The sequence below is a fragment of the Phalacrocorax carbo genome, chromosome 20 (genome assembly GCF_963921805.1).
Source record: "Phalacrocorax carbo chromosome 20, bPhaCar2.1, whole genome shotgun sequence".
NCBI lineage: Eukaryota > Metazoa > Chordata > Aves > Suliformes > Phalacrocoracidae > Phalacrocorax > Phalacrocorax carbo.
In genome coordinates this window covers 5,168,513-5,191,297 of record NC_087532.1, presented here as the reverse complement: position 1 = coordinate 5,191,297, position 22,785 = coordinate 5,168,513, and the positions used below count along the sequence as shown (strand labels likewise).

General features: G+C 44.6%; 1 protein-coding gene across 1 annotated transcript in view; it reads right to left on the bottom strand.

The window, feature by feature from the left end:
• Positions 1–22,785, bottom strand: part of TMEM201 (transmembrane protein 201) — a 30,005-nt gene that overhangs the window by 6,031 nt on the left and 1,189 nt on the right. The window contains exons 2-8 of the mRNA XM_064470369.1: positions 17,411–17,531; positions 16,573–16,767; positions 14,493–14,669; positions 13,499–13,887; positions 12,820–13,023; positions 2,206–2,423; positions 508–579 (exon numbers count right to left, since the gene is read on the bottom strand). Of these exons, the coding sequence (XP_064326439.1) occupies positions 508–579; positions 2,206–2,423; positions 12,820–13,023; positions 13,499–13,887; positions 14,493–14,669; positions 16,573–16,767; positions 17,411–17,531 (1,376 nt within the window). The remainder of the gene's footprint in view (positions 1–507; positions 580–2,205; positions 2,424–12,819; positions 13,024–13,498; positions 13,888–14,492; positions 14,670–16,572; positions 16,768–17,410; positions 17,532–22,785) is intronic.

The window sequence follows — 22,785 nt, the reverse complement described above, 5'->3', positions numbered from 1 at the left end:
AATGGCATTAGCCCAGGCTGTGACTGCATTTCCAGCCACAAACGCTTAAGCAGGACAAACAGCCAAAGGATCCATTTGGGGTCAGGAGGGCAACAGACAGGTCACTGTAGGACACAGGAGCAAAAGGGCAGAGCAGACAGGGCAGCCAAATTAGCAATTCCTGGGGCTGGGGAAGGAAAATGAAACAAAAGAGCTGCCCTAGGAACAGTTTTAAGTCTCCTATCAAAGCAATCTCAACTCAGCTGTAGAGCAGGGAAGGGATCCTTGCTTTGTCTCACTGATTTCACTGTGAGCTCTCAGGGAGAACGACATACAACACATTTAGCACCTTATTTTAATGCGATCCTGCTCTTAGTGGGAACTCTCTCTGCAGCATTTCTAACAGCAAAACTGACATTTACACTGGGATGTGAGCAGGGAGGAAAGAATTAAACTTGGATCATGTGTTTCAACCCACTCACTGCAAATCCTGCAAAGACAGTTGCTCTGGAAGGCCTACTGCCTTACCTGATGTAGGAGATTCCTTAGTCTGAGATGACTGCGAGGCCGGTCGACTTCCGCTGAACAAGTAGCCAGAATCTAAAAAGCAAAAATGAAACAGTTTGAACTCAGCTGGCTCAACTACTGGAGGTCTGTCCTTCAGAAATGTAGCTGCATCATCTTGTCATCAGTCTGAGAAGGGGAGGGGTGGTAAACGTAGGCAGGAAAAATGTCCCTGTTTTCCTGGGTAGGCTATATGCCAGTGTCAGAATAATCCACTTTTCCCAGCTGCAGCAGAACAGATCTGTCCAGCAGGCTCCAAAAATAACCCTGTGACTGTATCACAGCCTGGTTTGGCTCTATTTTAAAAGGAAGAAGGTGAAGATATGGTTGTACCCTTTTCTCATGAAAAGAGCCTTAAGGGTAGATCACAGGGTGAGATAAACTCCCATCTAGCTGTCAGGCATGGTAGCCATAAAAATGAGACAGAGAAAAAAATATCAATGAAAAGTACTGAAGTCAGAAAAAAGGAGTGCTACAAATGAAACCTCAGAGCTTAAATAAATTTTCTTAGGCACTTGATTTACATAATTATAGGCAAAAAGCTTTGGAAGTTGAAAACCTTGCTGTTTGCAAAAAATATTCAGCCCCAACAGCATGCTCTCCCCAGGCTGTCTGGCCTTGCACCTTAGCGGAAGAAAGCACAGACTTCACAAGGGTGGTTCAGCACGAAGGGGAAAATCCCAACCGTCTGGTGCCTTTGCACCTCCCCTTCCAGTGGCAGTTAGGTAACTAGAAAGGTGAAGGCTCTGCCAAAAGCTGCCACGCTGCTGAAAGGTTTGCACGGCTGGTCTTTCTCTTGCTCTTAGTGGATCTGGTGAAACTGCTAGCAGTGTGAGCTAGAGAAATGTCAAATGAACTAAAAAATCCCTGCAAGACTGATCTCTCTGCTGCAGTGTTATTCTAGCAATGGCTACATGTTGGGCTCTGACCTTCTGGTAATCAGTTAGTGACACGGAAAGCTTAGCTTTCCTTGGATAGAGAATAGCATTTGAACATTATTTCCCACCTGTTAGTTTCAAGCAGAGCAAAACTGAGGGCTTACTGAGTTACTGGGAGAGAGACCTTCCTTAGGCCCATAAACCTTCCCTAGATCACACAGAGCCCTTACAAACAGGAGGAAATGGGGTCTCTAAAGCAGCTTCGATAGTTGTGCTAAAGCATATCAAATCCAGACTAGGGAAAAGCCTGCCTTCAGCTCTGCTCCCTTCAGCTGTAGCAAGAAAAGCAAACTACACAAAGCAGCTGGAAGGAAGGGAGCGATTGCTCTTGCCAGATCAGTTATCCTAATGCTCCCAATCACTTCCAAAAGCTGCTCTTCTCCATTCCCATGTCTAACTGCTCCTTCTGTCTCTCTTCCACACATAGCCCTGTAGCTTGTGCCATGCTGCCATGAATGCCAGCAGAAGCCTCTGGGCTTCAGCAAACCTGCAGCAGACAGGCACTCAGTGAGACTTTTTGTTTCACCAAGATGGCAATGGTATGCTGCATAATTTCTTAATGCCAAAAACCAGTTACCAACGCTGGATACTCCTCTGTGCCACAGGAGCAGCAATCCTCACACAGGACTATAACATGTGGATACCTCACAACCCATCTCCTTCTGAAGCACTGTACCGCCCTGTTGTCATTTCCATCGGGGCAGAAAGCTCTGTGCACACTTACCTGCTCTGGCCAAGGAGGGGATGGTACCCAGTGAGAGTGCCCTGTTGAGACGACCAGGAAGAGAGGAAGAAGGAGTCCTGCGTGGGGATTTGAAGAGCTGTTGGTTTGTCAGTTGGAGAATACTGGGTGGTGTTGGGACAAAGAGAGACGTAGCAGAGGAAGGGAAGCCAGCCCCAGTACCGCTGGGAGAGAGAGTAATCGAATCTCCAGAGAGGTACCTGCAAATGATACGCATGACAGACATTTAGCAATGAGTACATTCCAGTAAGTCACTCTCAGTTGTACTTCTTGCATGAACACTTGCTTTGTTATCAGGTTTGTATCAGTCTTTCAGTGCAGGAGCGCAAGATGCAGAATGCTTAGGGGTTTACAGGAATGTTCCTACACCTTTGAAACTGGGGAAGGAAGAACTGCTCAACCTTAACTTAAATTATTGTGCAGCAACCTGTCCCACGATACAGGGTAGTAAAATGGTGGAACAGCTTAAGAACTCGGGTGCCAATAGGCATAGTAGCTTGGTTCTCTCCCTGGATGAGAAAATTACCCAGAGACCACCAGAACACTTTACAAAGTCCAGATACACGTAGGACCAACAACAGAGTATATCTTTTGTTTGTTATGTGCACATGCAAACAACATGCTGAGAGATGTCATGACTGTGGGAAGCAAGGAGTTATCTACAGTCTTTTTGTCTTTAGAAACCAAATCAAGATCTCACCTCTGACGCCAGTATAGAGAAAAGTAATTTTATGGGTACCTAGATAAAGATTTAGGCACAAGAGCCCTGTTTTAAAACTAACATTCAACCCTCTTTAATACTTTTGCCTTTCTTATACTTCTGTGAGGTAAGGAAGACTCACTACCCTCATTTTACAGATGGGAAAGAGAAGCAAAAAGAAGCTAAGTGACTTGTTGAGGGTCACATAAAAATCCTGTGATAGAACAGAGACAAAAATCTGGGTTTTCCAATCCTAAACTGAGCCCTGAACCATTACATTTTCCTTCTTCTGCATATCATGATTAGCCACAAACTAGCATAGTCACTCAGAGGGGAACCGTGCTCCTACAGCGTACACTCCAAGTGTCTTGCTTCTAGTCCGTAAAAAAGTAATCTCTATTATAGTACCTGGAAAAAATTTAAATTGGCAATAATAATGGCAATTGTATTTCTAGGTCTGTAAGCTGTTTTCAATGGATTCTTTCCAAGTGAAAGAGGGAAGCCGCAGAACAGCGTGTCCAACTTGGGAACATGAGACAAGAGGTAACAGACAAAACCTTCTAGGGTTACCTGTACTGGTTACCTTGATTTTTAAGGACTACAGACATAAAATGACCTCTATTCCACTGGTAAAATAACTGTATGAGGGGGCTTTGTATTTTAAACAGTTTTTGCAGCTACCACTGCCACAATATTTCACGCTCAATTACTATATGCAAATAAACTATGCAATTAATTTCTGAGACCCCCCATTTCATCACCTATCTTTGCCATAGTTTAAAATTTAAAACTCAACCTAAGCTAAGCAATCTGTCAAAAATTTACTCCTATTTTTACCTTCTTTCTATTCCTCCTTGCAATCACATACTGATCTTAGCCTATGTGTACAGTTTAGTTGACTACATTGCATGAGAAATGAGGAGACAGCTTTGGAGTCCTCATACCATCAAAATGAGCATTTTAAGAATGTTGCAGTGTTGAAAGTATAGTAATTTTGTATTATTGTTAACAAGTGAATAAAATACATGAAAGGAAGTCTAAAATACGAACATCTCTCAAGGATCACTTGTAAGGATTTTGTATAGTTAGAAACAGGTAACACTTGTCAAATAAGTCACGACGAAGTACTAACAAAGTATGAAGTGTATGTATTTTAAAATTGAGATAACAGACTTTGCAGCATATAATCAAGCTGCAACATTTAGAGGCTTAATCTCACGTCTGATGAAAACACTGAGACAGATGAGAGCAGAACATGGCACTTCTTCTGTCAGAGGAAAGCCAGTAGTAAACCAGAGTGTGAAGGAATATACGTATCTCAGTCTTGTGCTGTGAGGTGATTTATGCATGTGCCATTCTCTTGGAGATTAAAGAGGTGATGCAGCAATATTATGCAGTGCTAGCATGTCCAGAAGAAGCAGTCTAGAGTTAAGATTATAATTTAAAGTACCTTATAAAACTACTTATCTGCTAGTACGAGGCAGACATCAACAATCCCGACCAGCTTAATCAGGCTGACCAACATCTGAGGCAACCAGCTTCCTGGTGCTTGCAAGCAGGACATGCCTTTACAGCAGCAAGGAACTCGTCAGTCTTGCAGCAGAAACTGCCCAACCTCTTCAGGTTCCAGAGGACCTGGGAAGGGTGTCACGCTTTGCAAACGTGAAGAGTCCTTTAGTGCACATACATATACACATTTGCCCGACAAGACATACAGATGTAAATAGCAGATGTACATGTCCATCTCAGCTTTGTAAGAGAAAACGAATGCGAAAGGAAATTATAAAGTGCAGCTCAGGACTATGATATGAATCATATCAGAAAGAGTGATACCTACCACTCAGTGTGTCATGTCTGTGAAGGGCCAAATCAGAGCACCGCCTGTGAACAACATGGCTTTTTTTCCCTAACTTTGCACCTTTAGCCCAAAGATATAAAAGGATCCAACTTTACACAGCTCCCTCCTGCGGTGGAAAACAGCTTATCTGGCTTATTGGGTTTTGGCAGTTTTTTCACTTAATGGGCTGGAAGATATTACAATCGATTATCACTCATAACCACACCCTCTCTCCTGAGTTGTAACTTTTTTGGATTGGATGGACTTCCATGGGTTCTGCTGCTCAACAGCCCCTCTTCTTCTCAACCTCACCCACTTAGTGCAGTCAGATCCTCTGGGCAGCTGATGAATCATTTGTCTTGCACCATCCAGAAAAGGAATTTTTCTGGTTAGCAAAGAAGAGCTGAAGAATTTTAAACACAACATATTAACGCCTTAGGATTGAAGGCTGACCAAAGAATGGCTTAAATATTGATCCGCTCTAAACAAAGTAAATTCCTGCAACATGTGCAAAATCCTGTTCCTTTTCTATGCGCTCTTCTCTTAAGAGTTTGTCACTGTCATGTCAAGAGGGACAGATGCTGCTAAAAAGTAGGGGTTCTGTCATGGGAATGCGCTTCATGCCTGAGAACTGGTCAGCTGAACTAAAACTTCTTTCAGAAGCAGATGAAAAAAGGTGAGATCAAGAGGATCATAAGGTGGGAAGCAGCCACATCACAGCCCTGGAATGCAGCAGTGCAGCTGTCTCTCTGCTCTCAGACTACTGCATTGCTCCAAGCCATTTGTGATAACAGTGGGTCTGGTAACAGTGAAAAAGTAACCAAAAAAGGAAGAAGGGGGGGGGGAAAAAAGGCTCTAGAGTCAGACAGTTTGTGGAAGTAGTCAGGGCCCGGAAGCCGTTTATTTCAGAACTTGGTATTGTGAACATCGAGAACTGGGTATCTTAGTGTTTACAATGATCACAACGTCACTAGATAGTTGGGCACAACTCTGCTACACAGATACTTTAAAAATAAATAAATAGAAGGTTAAAGAAAGTGTTACACGGTACGGGACTGTACACCGTCCTGAAGAAACACCTTCTGCCTGCAGAGCCTCCACTCCCCTGTCCCATTACCTCCCTCTTATCCAAAGACAACACGTTATGTGTGTGCCTTTTTAATTCACATTTTAAACAGAGATGCTGCAACACCCCTGGAATAGAGAGAGACATGGGAGAGCGTGGGTCAGGTCACACTACAGGGCTGTAGATGGACCCACTCCAACTCTCAGGTGATTCAGTAAATGAAGTAAGAAGGTAACATGCAGTCACAGTGCGGCAGCTTGCTCTATGTGCCCACCTTCATCTGCCTGAGGCAGCAAGGGAACCATGTGTCAGTCATGGGATAAAATATTTCCTCTGGACTTAAGGTCCCATCATAATTTAGCTATGAGTTAATGCATGTCTAACTGCGCCATTTTCTCCAGGCAGCATTGGTGCTGCTGCCCGGACCCACACGGAGCTCACGATGGCCTTACTGCTGGCTGCGAGATAAGCAAGTTTCTGTGAGCTGACATGCAGTCACTTGTCTGGTCTGCTGCATCACATCAGTCAGTGCCCTAACCCGCGCCCCCGGTCAAGTTGACAGAATCAGGAATAACAAGCAATACAGCCAATAAAAAACAGGCACGGGGGAGGGGATAATAACGCTAAAAAAGGGCACAGGTCTCAGACACGTTAAGATTTTGATATGTGACTTAGAGAGACACTTTAGCTGCCAAGACTAAAAATTCTGCTTTGGATGAAAAAGGAGGGTTGAATTATAGCTGACAATGCTCCAGCTCCAGGTCCTGCACTCATACCTTCTAGAGCACAGACAGACGACTGGTGTCAACTTTGCCTTGTCTCCTAGCTGGTGGCACAAGGTAGGTGTGTGTGTGTATACGCACATCCCACATCTACAAAAATCCAGGCACGCTGGCATAACAAAAATGTTCAGAGGACCTCTTCGGTGCCCGTGTACTCCATAGCTTTGGTCCCAAATGAGGCTTTACAGGGGATGACTCAAGGTACGCTTCAGGACTGAGTACTGCCCCTTTCACATGAGAGCATCTGCTGTGGCTTAAAGAGGCCCCAAGTGTACTTGCAGGTGACAGCACACCTGGAATGAACTGGCAGGTTATATGTGACAGCACACAATTTCAACAGCATCTCTTTAAAAAACAAAGCAAAGCCATATACCACTGCTTTCATGAGTGGAGTCAGTCTGGAGCAATCATCTGACTATTATATTAATTTTTATAAGAGTGTAAATAATTTGTCCACAATACATCAATACATACTTTCTAGAGTATCTAAGCATGATTATTAGATTCACATAGTTTCAGCATAAAGCCAAAATAAAACACCACTACACCATTTTTATATTCCCCTCCTGTCCCCACCCTTTGACACACCCAAGCTCAGTTCACTAGGGCATGCAAAGCACAGATGTGGGAAAGGAGGAGTTAATAGAAAGGAAAGAACGGGATATAAATATAGCATATTTAGCATTGTAAAGGGCCACAAAGGTGTCAGTTTGCATGCACTGATGTCAGTGAGGGCTTCAGGAAGACCAGAAGTAGCAGCAGCAGAGATGCTTGCTTGGTTGCTAGCTCTGGGTTCTCCCTCAACCCCACCGACAGCCTGCAGAGTTGCTCAGAAATTTAAGAGTGCAGCCCAAGTATCCTCTTATTCCCAGCCACACTCACTGGTGGCAAATGAAGGACAAAAGCACTTGCCTGGCAGACATCCAGGCACTGCTGTCCCAGGCTGCAGCTGTGTCAGTTCCACTGAAGCAGAGCCATATTATGTCAAAAATCTCATCCAGGGAAAGGCACTTAATGAACATTCATCAGCCCCTTTACACACTCAACTCTGCTGGGCAGGGTACAAGACGCTTTTGAGTTGGCAGATCAGCCATGGCCACTGTGAGAGCCAGAGTCAGTCACTTTGGGCTGGAGCAGATTTGACTTCAAGTGACACGCAAACCCACTAACAATCCCTCACCACCTCAGCTCCATTCTGTAGTACCATCCTCTGGTCCAGACACCAAGCACGTGGCTAGTATAAAAGAGCAGCACCTGAAATTAGAGGGTTTTGGGCTAAAATCCTCTAATTTTTGAGTTAAGATGTTTGCATGCTCTGGCCTGCGTGGCTGGGAGAATCCTTGGGCAGCAAAGCTGCATCTGGTGACCACAGGTTACCACATGTTCCTCTGTGGCCTGACATAAGAGTTCAGCTAAGTGAAAACAAGAAGCTCAAAGCTCTGATCAGATGGTTCTGGACGACACTTGTGTCAGCTGTGTTAGTAAGTTACCAGCCCTTTGTAAGCTCTTATCCCCCCCTCAGCAGGAGGAAATGCGTACCCATGTGTCATACAAAATAGCACCTCAGCTTCATGGGGATGGTGGCACTGTGCTCAGATGTTGGACTTGCACCAAAATACCTAAGCTGGAAGTATAGGTTTCCTCCTGCTGGACTCACTGTGGGGGAAGCAACCAGGCAGAGTTAGATGGTATATCTAACTGCTAAGCTATTTCCTCAGTGAACCTCAAGTGAAAAACGCAAAGTTGGCAAAGCAACTTGCTTACAGAACCTACAGCAAGGCATAGGGTTTAGAATAGTCTGTTTGGCATCGACACTGGGTTATTACAGGAACAGCCTCAGTAAAGGCAGTGGAGGTTTAACCTTTTTTTCCCCCCAGAAACAATCAACAGTAAAATACTGCTAAGTTACAAGTGATCTTCTTGAGGCCTAATTGTCTAAGGAGACACAACTGGTACAGTTCAAATGCTAGCAGTTTATAAATCAGAACACCTCTGGAAAAAACATCTTTCTCCCCCTTTCTTCCCTGTCCTCCAAATGATCAATCATCCTCTACCATCAGCAAAAGCATGTGAGACAAGGCATGGGAGAAAATCAGAAAGAGTCAGAGTCTCTAGAAGACCACAAATTCAATTACTGCAAGTTTGGTTTTGAGGCTCTGAGGGTTTTTTTTTTGTTGTTGTTTTTAGATGCAGCAGCACAGACATGCTGAGGCACCAAGAAGTGGGAAAATGAGATGCCACCTGAGCAAAGACAAAAGCTTCTTTGGCATTAAAATTGAACCACACTCCAATATGCGTTTTGTTATTTGGTTTCGCTTTTGAAATTTTTCCAATTACGAGTGCAAGAGTTCTTCGATTGTAAGTTGTGGACAAAGCACCACAAAAACCAGGGCTTCAGTTGTGCAGCTTAGCCATAAAACTAAGTAGCTTTCTGATGTTCTGACATATAAAATTACTGCAACTTGTAAATATACTTCGTTTGTATTACTCTGCATAAAGTGAAGACAAATGGATTTCTTGCTTGTATGTCAATTAACATATCTCCCAGATGAAAAGATTTTAAACTGTTTCAGTATAGATTTGCACTTGCTGTGGAAACAGAGCTAAAAATATTTCTTAACAGTATCATTCAGGCTTCACAGTGTAAACCCCACTCCTTCCCACAGTTCTACCAACTGCCTGTTCCTGACATCTAGTGCGCATCCTCCCCACCCCATCACAGTACTGCACAGGAAAAAAGACAAGAGAATAAAAGAAAAGATCAGGCAGAGGAAAACAACGTAACACTTCACAGCAAAACAGCATAAAAGGTGCCAGACCCCAGGGGGCTCAAAGATGGGGCATGTTTAAGTTGAAAGAAAAAAAGTGCTGCTAAAAAGAACACAGGAAAACAGCTGCTCAGAAGAGATAGGAGGCTACATGAAATAGGACAAAGTGAAACTTAATACAGCCTTCACTTTCAACTCCTGAAAGCAAAACATCTGAAGAGGCTGAAAAGCATCATTAGAGGCTGCCACTTAGTGTTTCCTTTCTACTGGGCAAGAAAATTTGGACAGATTAATTTTATTCTTATAAAAAAAATAAAGGATATTGCCATTAGAAATCAAACATGACATTACCATGGCCATCCCCACACATTTTAACAGTTTGTCAGCTGCTCACAGCCCTCCTCCTTCTAGCAGTCTCAATATATCCTTCTAAACAAGAGATTCCCCCCGTCACCTGGACATACTTGACAGCACAGCAGCAAGAGGAACTGCTCACCGCTGCCACACCAGGCCGTTGCAAGGTCCTGTGCTAGAAGCTGGCAAAAACTTTCAATCCAACTTCTATAGGTAAGCGCAGAAGAAAATCACAGCTAAATACAAACATCAGTCTTTTCCTATATTTAACATATGGGGAAAACTTGAAAGTACTGAAGCAGGAAGAAGGGGGGAAAGGAAAAAAAAGTCTAGATGTCTTATTTCACTTAACGGACATAACAGCTCAAGATTTCCTGGGTCTTCTGTGCAGCTTGTTCAGAGAACGGCAGAGCTGGCACCGGATTTGGTGCCAGTGTCCATTTCATTAGGTGTTATTGTCCACCTCGCTGTTAACAGCAGATGGGCTGCAGAACAGTGGTGTTGGAAGGGCCGCTGCAGTGGCGAGTTTTCCAGGGGCAAAAACATGACAATGATCACTGTGCTGAAAGGAAAGCTGAGAGCGATAGCACATCCATGAGCAAAATTGTCCCCCACCCTTTTTTTTCCCCCTGCCACTTCCTGTCCTTTCAGCAGCCTCCTACCACCTGTCTTAACATAGCTCCCTGCTCCAACAGGCTGACAGGTACAGAAAAAAGACTGGATTTTTAAGGAATGTTTCCTACTAAATCTCCTAACGGAGAGTAGGAAAGAGGCACCAGAGTGATTGTGAAAGTCTGACCCAGCACCAAGGATCCTGCCCGCTTCTGCTGGCTTTTTTTCCTGTTTTGATGAAGTCACATGGTTTCTTGTAGTATTTACTTTGAAAAAATTCACTAAATTCAATGAAGTATCCTAGTGGAAAATGGGACATAATGGTTATTATTTAGCACTTGGAAAGCCTGAGACTGGAATAAGAAACAATCTGTGATTGTGAGTTGGAAGACAAACCTTTTGGGTCAGGATTGATAAACGATGGCAACACTGAAGAATGGAACCAGACTTTGCAGATGCTGGATTCGTTTTGGGACAAGTAAGTAAACAACCCTGAGAGCAGCACCATTCACAAGCACCAGAATGGAGAAAAGTGCTCTCTTTGCTTGGAGGTGGATATTGCAGTTACCTGAAGGCACCAGAAAAAAGGTTCCAAGGGAGAGCACATATGGGAAGCAGGTTTGTGCGTCCCCTTCCCATGCCAGTTGTTAAGCTACAGGCACATGGTCCTTGAGCCAAGAGCTGTACCCTCCCATGACACGCTCGGCTTGTCGTTAACGAGTCTCTGCAGAGCTTTTGTTAAGTGCTACCTTTCTGCTTTCACAATGAATACCGGTTTCAAGAACAAGAACTATGAAAATCTATGGAATATCTTTTGTTTCCTTTAAAAAAGTTTCTATAATTTCACCAGCATCTGCAGCATCCAGTAGCGTCTGAATCTTTCAGCAGGAGATGCAGATACTTCGTAGCAAGAGCTCCATTCTGATTATTTTAGAGTTTATACGCAGGAAGATCAAGACACCCAATTAACTTATATCAGACTGTTAGTGTGTCAAGTTGCACTGTTCTGGACAGAAGAAAATGGCAGATCTTCTGTAACAATGCTATTTCCTCTTGAAAGACCCAAATCTGGATGAGAAACTCAGTGGAGTTCCTTGCAAAAAACAGTGCAGGATAATCAGGCTGCTTACCCTAAGAGGCCCCACCAAGTTAATCCTACAAAAACCCAAGCAGCTGAAAGCTCCTTCCTTCCCACACAGTAACACCCAGTCATCCCAGCTTTCAGCAGAGGACAGCCGGGCACTCAACTCTAAGTCACAATTTCCAGACCCCTTTCTTCAGCAGCATTAGCACCAATGCCAGACTTCAAAAAAGGACCCCTCCAAGCAATAAAATCCATCTCTGTTGCTATGCGGTCCCACAGCAGAGGCTCCCACCCCTTCCTATAGCACATCCTCCTAATGTGTGTTCTCAATGATAAGGAAAACATTGACTGAATAAATAGTGATGTACAGTGAAAGCTGATCATATACCATAGCATGTGGTTGTTAGTCCTATATTTCTTCTCTTTCTAAGGCTACAGGAGGAGTGGAAGAACATACACATTTTTATCCAGTTGTGTTTTTACATAGATGCTTCTCATGGGGTTGTGGTGGGAGGTGGGTAAAAAACCCAAAGAAAACTGGCATAGAAAGCCACAGCCACTGGTAGATTGGAAAATTTAACCTAAAACAGCTGGATGCTTTCAGGTATTCAAACAAGACACCCTGAGCTACATAACCTTTTAAAGCACCTTTTTAAATAAATTATTGAAGTTTCAGTCAAAAGCACTTAAGGATGCCTCTGATTAAAGTAGGAGTCACAGGAGAATGGCAGAGCGAGAGAGCATGCAGTTAAGTGATGCTACACAGTGGAAGGCAAGAAGAACCAGGTTATGGACTAGATGTGGTCCCCTCCTCGCATGCCTGTACACCATGCAGTGTTACTACAGCACATGTTACGAGGACGTGGAATCCAGAGGCAAGTTCCCATCAGTTCAAAATTAAAATGATCAGCACCATTAGAAAACTGGAGGTGGCCTGGGCCCCATGGAGGATCAGGGCAGAGGATTCCTCTGTGACTGGCTAAGGATGGACAGAAGCCAGAATCTCTTTGGAGGAGCAGAATGGGGAGGAGGCTGCATTTATGGAGCAGTTTGTGAAGCAGCCGCTGGAAGAATTGGCTTTGGGGAAGCAGGATATTTGCACTGCTGACGTAGGATTCAGGAGGAAGGGAGAATGGAGGCAGCAGGAGTAGCTTCCTTGGCTAGCACCAGCAGTGGCAATGCTCCAAGCAGCTAGCACAGTGGGAAGCAAGGATGGGAAAAAAAAGGAAAAAAAATTATATATATATAAAGGAAGAAAAGATCTTCACTGCTTATCTAATTAAAAAAAAATAAAAAGAGGAAGGGAAAATAAAAAGAGAGAGAAGCACCAGTCACAAAGAGTTCACAAGGCTTTTTTTCCTCCTTCCCCCAGCGTCACTGCTCTGGCTCTGACCTTCGGGGCCGGTATCTCCGATGGCCCATTGATTTCCGCGTAGCCACTGCTGCGGTGAAGCCCACCAAGCAGCACAAGGATGTGGTGCCAAATTTGGCTGTGTCTAGCCAGCTGGGTGTTTCCGTCTTCAGGTACCTCTCAGCTAAATGCAGACTCATCACTACGATCCACAAGACTGAAGCAAATGCATCAATCCTCCGGAGCCTGCAATGCCAAAAAGAAACCCAACAAGACACAAGGTAAGAGTTTAAACACCAACGAACCCCCTTGGTCCTGAGCAAGGAGAGGGAAAGTGGGGAGGGTACACAGACCAAGCAGGTTATGTACATTCTCTTACTATGGTCATACCATCTGCAGCCCTTCCCAATGCTGTGGGAAGTACCTGAATCGGTCAGTTCCACCCTTTACCAGATTACAGAGCTGCACAGGGAGCTTTTCATTCACAGGAATTCAAGCTTAAATTGAATGAACCCAGGCACAGATCCAAAGCAAGCTCTGCTATCTCTGTCCAGCTGGCTGGCAAACCCAAAGAATAACAAGTAGAACTGTGCCACCCAGTACTACATTTGCCATTCTGGCAAATGTTTACCCCCTGGCTCACTGAGTCAAGACAGGGCAAAAGATGGCCAACATAACACAGTTTTCCTTTAAGCAAAGCAGAAGAGAAGAGCACACCCACCTGATCCGCCCAGCTAAGAACATGGCCAACAGGCAAGTGAACAGTCCAAATAAAACAACTGCCATCTGGTGATTCTTCCCATAAGCCCATGCAGCGGTCAGGTTCTCCACCATCTGCTCTGGGAGCAGGTGGAGCAGCTCCCGCCAGCCTGCCACCATCACGGAAGTGTCATTTTCCAAGTCTGCATGTGAGCTTGTGCCAGTCCCATTCCGAACGGACCCTGGAACAGTGGAGACAGGAGCAGGGACTGCTGCACTAAGCGAGGGGTCGCCTGACCCATACAAGGCCATCAGAACCAGGAATGCACAGCTGAGGAAGGCCAAGAACCGCAGAAATATCACCTGAGCTGGTATGGTTATGGAAGCAGAAGAGGAGGACGAACACAAATTCTGCAGAGGAAGAGAGAAACACCTCGTCAGAAGCTGAATGAACTGTAGTAAGGTTTTGAACTGGTGCTTTATGAAACACTTCCAGACTGTATGGTTTACTGGACAGTTTTGCTCAAGTCCTTATAAGTTTCTCTACTGGACTGACATGACATGGGATGTTGTAGCCTACCAAAGAGCAACAGCAGAGCTATGAAGAGAAGCCAAGGTCAGGCAGGGCAGTGAGGCAAGGAGAAGGTCATCATTCACTTCCTGTCGTTCTTACTTCTTTTTTCCCCCCTGTACTCCGTAGTTTCCTGCACTGTACTCATAAATTGGCTTCCCTGCCTCCCCTTTTCTGCCTGTTGCACTATTTTCCTTCCACTCTATTCTTCTTATTACGTTAAATTTACTGCCTGGCAGTTGCACTGAATGACACCAGCAAGAGGAAAACCTCAAACTAACACCAGGAGCATCTGTAGCAACTATCCTGTGGTCTTCTAAATGTCTGCCATGCACCCAAGCTCCCAGAGTTAGAGGGCCCCAAGGCCGCTGCCTTTTCCCAGCAGCAAACCCAGGTGCAGAGGTGCCTAGTTCTCTGCACTTCCCTCATCTCTCCCACCATGTACCTGAGTATAGGTCTTGTCTGTCTCACGGCGTTTGAAATGGTGGCTGAGCAGCAGTGCCTGGAGCTGCCGATTCTGATGTTTTATGTAATACTCCACAGCAGCCTGGCATGGACGGCACAACTTGTAGGTCTGCTCCAGATGGTGCTTATACACCTCAATCTCCTCATCATATTTGCCCTGGTGAGAGAATAGGAGAGGAAAAGTAGGTGAGAACTGCAGGTCCCTCTCGAGTTATCATGCTTGCTACTGACATGCAAGCAAGGCATGCTTCCAGTCTCCACAGGAAGAGCCCCCTGCAACCAGGCCTCAACAGCAACCAAGCTGGAGGCCAGCCATACAACCAACTTCACATACAGCTGACCCAGCCTCCATGTCCCAGAAGAGACAAAAAGCCCTTGGAGAAGGCTGCTGTGGCCAATTTCAGGATGTTGAATTTCTGTAGCCCAATTTTGCTGTCTTTATCGAGACTGTATGAACTCAACACAGAAGATGAGACAAAAAAACTAGAATTGCTCTTCTCTTCCTCAAATGAGGGGATGCAAAAGACCTATTGCCCCTTCACTCTATTGTGCTGGAGAAAAAGACAAGCTCCTTCTAAAATTCAGACCCAGACTTGAAGGCTGTCATTGTTTGAGGGCCTTGGTGAAATAAGCTCCACAAATCATTAATAGCACATGTAAAAATAGTGAGTAGGGCCAAAGGTATGTTTTTCAGCACCACTAGAGTGGACACATCACTTATCACAGAGGCTTCTAGGGCTCTTCCATCTCCACTCCCAGCCTCTATAAATATCCTTGTGCCAAAAACATACAGCTGAAAGCATGCAGCATCTTTGGGAGAAGGACGTAGAGGGAGAGGGAAATAGAAAGAAGAAAGGCATTGTAGCGGCCTGAGGGCTTGCTGCAGCAGTTTCATAGGCTCCATCTGCTGGAATTGAGAAGGAATCACATGGGAGAGACTAGTAGCAGCAGGCTGACCCCTTACTGGACAGGTCAGCAATGCTGAGAGAGGCCACTGCTGTCACTGACACACATATCTAACCACACTGGATAACACACAGTCCAACGTTTCTTAGCTGGCACAGACACTGCTGTTCACCGAATGTCTGAAAAGGGGTCAAAGGCTGCCATTACTTGAGCAAGTGGATAGGTCGGGCAAGAGGCAGGGACTAGCAATAAAGCTGAGAAAAGGGAATCAGCCAAAGATGTTCTCATTAAGCATGATCAAATTTAAATCTGTTCTCTGGGACTCATCCTGATTAAACTCATTACAACTACACAAAACAGGCTGGATTAGGTGACCCAGAGGATGAACACATCCCACTACTAAGCAGCCTTACAACCCCAAGGCTTGACCATGGTTGAAAGCTAAGGAGTGCAGCACTAAACTCTCTGCATGAAACTGTGACGGAGAAACCCCACTATTTTGTCCTCCATGCATATTAAGTAATGGGAAGGCTAAGAAGTTGCTCAGCAGGAAATCCTGCTGCTGTCACTGTAAAATCCCTTTGCCCTCCTAGATACAAATGCCTAACCAGGGAGATAATGTGGCTGCACCAGATTCCTCTCCCACTCCACAAGTAAAAGCAGAGCAGCGCAGCCAAGGCCTCAGGAAAAAACCAAATCTATTAAGGGTTCCAGGTGAGTAGTGGGCTGCTGTACCTACCGGAACCTGTAAGCTCAGCTGGGTCAATGCTAAGTACTGGAGTTGTAAGCTGATCTCAGCAATGTGCATGCTTGGTTTTGGGCTCAAGCTTCAACTTCTGGCATCCATCTAGAACAGGTCATTACAGTCTGGCTTTGGAGAAGGATTAGGCAGATTTGCAACACCAATCAGCAGTACCCTTCTCTACGCTGGAGTGCCACATGGTGCTTCTGAAGGCTACTGGAGCATCATTCCATAGAGCACTGAAAAATTCCTATCCCTCTTGCTTACTAGGCTGCAGCATGGTACCATTTGCAAAGCCAGACAAAATAAATTATTACAGAGCAAATTATTCAGAGCAGGAATAGCAGAAAAATGCATGAGAATGCCTTGGACAAACATTCTCCTGTGATGCCAGTACCTAACAAATGCTCACCTCCTCCCGCGGTGAGAACGACGCCAGCTGCTTGATCTTCGTGGTTTGATGGTTGTTGCATCTCTTGCAAAGCAGAATTTGGCTGCTCACCCACTGTTGCGGTTTGGTAGGATCACAGAAAGTTGTAGCACCGGACACAACATGGTTAAGGTGTTCCATGTACTGAGCAGGGATGGGCTTGTTGTAGTCTCCATTCTGACAAGAAGCAAAAAGGGAGGCAGGAGGAAAAGCAAACATGAGATCATAAAATCAAAGCTAGGTATCCTCTGGTTGATAACGAGATTCCCTAAGCTCTGGCAGGAGCTCTGCGCTCCCTGCATTCACATACATAACAAAAGAAGTAAGTAAAAAGAGAGACAAAATGCTTCAAATCTTCTCCCCCTTCCACTGTTCTGTACACCTATTGCAAGCAGCTGCTGCTGCTGGATTTTGACTTAAGAAGGGTTTTGTTGTTTGATACCCTAAATACAGCGATTCAGCTGTGCCAAAATACAAAACCAGGGAAGAATTGTTCCATATATTAAAAAAAAAAAGATTCTTAAGAGAAATTGGTGAAAATGTCAAGGCCCTTTTTGTCCTTTGAAGCAAGAGAGGAATATTTGTCTTTACCATGCTATGTCAGCACATCCCACTACAGTGGATTCTTTCTCAAGTTTGATCAAGTGATCTGCTGCCGAGTTCACAGGTGCTCAGCACAGAGCTGGCACCTGTCCAACTGTGGGATATTCATCTGCACTGGGCCTGAATCACCTTAAATCATGAGCAGGGCTTTCCCACAAGCGCTGTTCCACAGGACATGCACCTTCCCAGCCACCCTTCAAGCAACTTGCGCCAGTACCTCTTGGAACCCATTGTACTGCTCACAGTTGGGGCAGTCCCAGCAGTTGCGATTCCCATACGGCACTACTGTGTCCTGACTGCAGAACCAGCAGTTCACTGTCACGTGTGTGGGCTTCTTCCTGTTAGGAAAGGAAATGTGTCAAGCGTTAACACTGAATTAAGCTGACGTAGAGGAAAGCAATGGCTTTCCAACAGGGAAATACAACAGAGGCTGTAATACCAATCAATCTTCCCATTCAGTATGTTTAGCAATACGACTCAGAGTAGTCATTTTAGCAATGAAAAGATGGACTATTATAGTAGAAATAAATTCTGCCTGATGCTTGCATCTCGTGTGCTAGGACCATGGCCATGCCAGAACTTTAATAACCTTGTGGATACCTCATTTCGCTGTTTTTCAGAGGCATATTTAGGGGTGCAAGTCCTCTCCATATCAGCAGTGTTAATATATGCGAAGGGTGCAGTAGAGTTCCTGCTTAATACACAGTATTCTGGGAAATGGAAGTTACAATCCACAAGAACTGCATATGATGGTACTTGGAATTCTAGGAAATGGGCTCACGGTTACAGTTTTATCTGCCCTGCTTGTCAGAAAATTTTTCAAGGATGAGGGCCTATCAAATTATCCCAAGGTTCAGGCACTGTCAATAGCTGTTTCTTCACAGCTTTAGATACATAAGGAGGAACTCAGGAAGCAGCATGCCTTGTCCAGTTTTTGTGCACTGGAACCGAAAACACAAGGGCTAATGACCTGGATCCACAAGCCCCTTCTTTTTTAAAACAATCCTTTTAAAACAACAGTCACTACAACAGAAACAGCTGTGACATGGTCCCATCGCAACAGGTTGTGACAACTGTTTGAGCAAAGAAATTTGGTGGCCTGGCCCTTGAGCCTGCCTGCTAAGGAAGGTCTGCATTTGTCTTGAAACTTAGTGCAGTACCCAAGATGAAGGTTCCTGGCAGGTGAAGGCAACACAGCCTGGCTGGCTGGGTCTACCAGAGCCCGTTCCAGTCGCACCTCCAAGGGAGGGCAGCTGTTCATGCAAAGCCCAGGCAGGGACTCGCTATGGCAGCTATGCAGACAGGCAGACCCAGCTGCCACCAGCCCTGTCTGCTGCCTAACTCCACCAAGCAATCACTGTGCCTCCCGCTGGACAGCTTCTCAAGCAGCAGTGAAAACAAGTGATCAGGGAGGCTCACAGAAAGCCTGGAAAGCAACTTGTCTTCTTCCTGTTCTAGGAAATGTTCTCTGCTGCTACAACATTCTGTAGCAAAACATCTTCTGAATGCTGTGGAAACGTTGTCTGGCACCCTGCAACCAAATGGGCAGGTAGTTTTCCCCTTAGTTAAGCTGGCTTCCCTCTCAGCCATCACCTTTGTAGCTGGATGCCTACAATTAAGATTCTTCCCTACTCCCATTTTCATGTCTTGAAACTTGGTTCACAAAATATCAAAGTGACACTCAAGTGATGCTGGGCATCCTGTTTAAGTACTGATGACAAGAATAAGCTTGAAATGAAGCACCAGAAAGAAGCCTAGAAAGCCAGAGTGCACAGAGGATTCCCTGCCAGATGCTGACAGAAAATGGCTGGAGCTACTAGGGTGACAGATTCTCATCTCAAAATAGATGCACACACCCACACCCCTCTCATAATGAATATTCACCACTCAACTTTGTTCATTGCCAAAGGGGCTCAAAGCAGTAAGTGATCTGAGTTAAAAATACCATCATTGAAACTGACAGGCAAAAAAAGAGTTTAAACCAGACAGAAATCTAGGTCGCTAGTCCAAGTTATCCATGAGCTCCCGTTGTCCAAAAGCCAAGCAAACCATACGTCAAAACAGCCGTATGAAGGATGGACTGCAACACCTGTTGTTGGTAGTTTCATCTCACTATCATAGGTGTAAAAGTTAGGAAAATAAAATGCATAGGCTTCAGCACATTAACGACCAAAATACAAATCCTACTGTACCTTGAGCCTAGACTTTGCTACCAAGAACAACCTAAACTTCATCCTCTGATGCAGGTTATTGCACAGGTCCCAGGTACTGTAGAAAGTGCTACAATCCCACCTTCATGCCACTGTGGCATCATCCTCTGGCACCCACGGAAATAAGACATGCAACAGTTCAGTCTCTACCTACCACCAGTCTACTTCCATGACATCACAGAGCAGGTAGAAGCACGAATTTCAAGGATAACACAGAAGTGGAAAGCACAGTCAAAAAAAAAAAAAAAGAGTAAAGAATGCATGCAATAAAGAAGAAAAAGAACCAATGCCAAACCCTATGGGAGAACTCGCTAGTATCAGAGACCAAATCCTTAGTATACTTGAGACCTTTCCATCTTTTCCAAACAGGATTCCATTTCTCACTCTTGAGGCTGAGGAAGTGCTACCAAGGGTTACATAGCAACCCTTCATTCTCACAATGTATGCAAAAGAAATTGCTAAGTCCTGGATTATTTAGGATAAAAAGCAATAAACCTTCCTTTTGTGAATCTGTAATTTGTTGCCATAGAAATAGGTGCAAAAAAATCAGAAGTTGCCAACCTGATGGATGCAAGAAGAATTAAAAAAAAAAAGTCATTTGAGGCAAGAACATATAGTTAGGGTGTTAATTTTCTAGCAACTGGGCAGCACTTTAAAAACAAAAACCAAGTACTGCATTTGGAAAGACTCTCAAATACGGATTTAATGACTTTGGAGCTATATATACCTTGACTGAATTCAGGCAGCAGCTGAATACAATAAGCTAGAGCACGCATTGCTCCTGAAGTCGGACGTTCTGTTATGAGAAGACAGACAATGCAAATTCCATATAAGCATTTACCATGTGCTCAAGCCCTTGCAAAATACTAGGCAAATCATCCCTAAGGAGTTCATAATCTAACACTGTATTTACTTGAATTAGCTTCACTGGACAAAGATCCACCTTGCAAAATAAAACCTGAGCAGCAAGAAGTGACTGAATTACTCCTTACTGCATAGAGAGATTCCATTAACAGCTTACTTGCTGTGCTAACTCAACACGTACCCTGCACACCCAAGCAAGCTAGAAAAAATTCCCAGGTTTGGACAAATTGCTCTGCAGGTAAAAGATCTTTGCTTAAGACAACACTGGGAGGACATACCTGGAGTAAACTCAGTCACGAGATCAACACCTAAGTGTCTGATACTGCTCGGAGGACATAACAAAATGTTCCATTGTGAGGGGCTATCAGACTCCTTTCTTTTGCTAACAAGCTTTCTGTTCTGTACACAGTGCTTGCAAAATTCACACTGCAGGTATACCCATTGACAAACGCTGTTCAGAGACTAGTTTGTGTCTCTCATGTAACGTAAGGAGCAACTTATGTTCCTTCCAACTCCCAACACTCTCCACTATTACCCATTTATACATAAATTCAAGGTCATGCCTAAGCCCATGCTTTTAATGGATTGCCAGAACAACAGTCTCCCTGATAAGTGCAGGTCAAATCAGTTTCCTGATAAAAAAACCCTGGATTTCTATATATTTTGTTTTACATCTATTCCCCCCCTCCTTTACTGCTAGGTCAGAAGATGAAGATGTTTGGTTTTCCATTTTCTTAAAAGAGGCCACAGGTAGATGTGCCGTTCTTTGTTGGTTTACCCTCATCCTCTGCCAAGGATTAAAAGAAAAAACGATTCTCCATTAAAAGTATTTAAAGCAACACTTCATTCTGGCACAACTGGATTACAAAGCAATTATACAAATCGTGATGCCAGCAAACCTGAAGAAAAAACACACTAGGAAGAGGAGCTCTTTTGCACAGATCAGTTTTGATCAGAACAATATCTGACGGCAGTTTAACATAACCAAGTATAGAGCAAGCCCGCGGCACGGTATGGTCAGCGTGACTGAGTTAACAGCAGCTCCTTGGACCTGATGCCGTGTTCAGCTCACAGTTCGGGAAGCTCCTGGGTGGCAGCTCACTGACCTGCCATGATTCCAAGTTATGCCCATGTCCACCACCTGCCACTAAAGGGGTCTGCCAGTGCAGACCCAATGCTAAACCCCATTTTCCAATGTGAGAAAAATACATCACAGCTGTCTAGATTCCAGCAAGCAAACTATATCGTAGGTGCATTTGCTCAGAACTAGCAGTTGTAGACTCAGTTGAAGATACAGCCACAAGACTGGATTTCTGGTACAGTGTCCTAGGTTATAATGCAGCCTATCCTTTCCCAAGAGCCAGACTTAGTGCCTCCTTAACAGGAGAAAAGGTGCCCAGTGGACCTAAGCAGGGACACAGACCGACAGTCATAACCACCTCCTGTGCTGTCCCCCTCAGGCTGTCTTCTATGAAACAGCAGCTTTTTAATACTCTGGAGAATACCAGCCATCAGGACAGGATTCTCCAGAAAAGGTGCCTCTTTTTGCCATCTCAGTATGTGTGACAGGCTTCTCAACTAAACGAACTAGCCTCACGGCAGTTCCCAAGCTCCTACTGGCCTCTTTTAGAGCGAGTGGTGCCTTATCTTCACTCTAGTTGTAGAGGGAACAGCCTCTGCCATCACTGACCCAAGGAGTCCCAAGAAAGAGATCCTCATGGGGTCTCTGACCACAAGTCAGTAGCTATTGGTACTGACAAGTCAGCAGCTATCAGTCAGGAGGGGCACAGAAGATGAAGGAAATGTGGCAACAGTTGCTGGCCTGAACTCAGCAACCAGACTTCCAACAATACATAACAAACAAAGAGCCAAGCTGCGATCTTGGAGAAAGACCACAGAAGATACCAGAGGTTTCCTACCTGACCCAAACTCATAAGGTTTAAGCAGTTCCTGTGCATATCTGGAAGTCAAATCTTTTTTCTCCCTGATACAAATAGCACAGTCAGAGTAGTTTAACTCCACATGCTGACAGCTATTGCAGAACTGCTTTACACTAGGCTGTTCTGATATATTTTATTTCCCTTTCTATAGGGGGTGGTAAAGGCACCTTGCTAGAAATGTAAGTGCACTCATGCTGAAAATGGAGCAAAGCAAGACTGCATCATAACATTAACACCAAAGGCAAAGGCAGCATCATGGCTGTGTTTGGATCAGCCCCTTATAAAGCTGTCCTCCTCGATGACTTTGGAAGATTCACTCAACTAAGGCAAAGTAAGAAATTAGGTAATATCAGAATAGTATTGAGAAACACAAATATGTTGCCCCAAACAATTATCAAGGTCATCTGAAAATATTTACAGCTCACCGGCAGTTTTCAAGGACTTGGGAAAAAATGCTTTCCATTCCAGAGACCTTTTGATGAACTTAAGCAAAACAAATCCAATCTCTTCCCTCAAAGGACACATTAGCCGCAACTGGGTCAAAGAGATGCTGCCTGCTTCACTGGGGATTGCTTTAG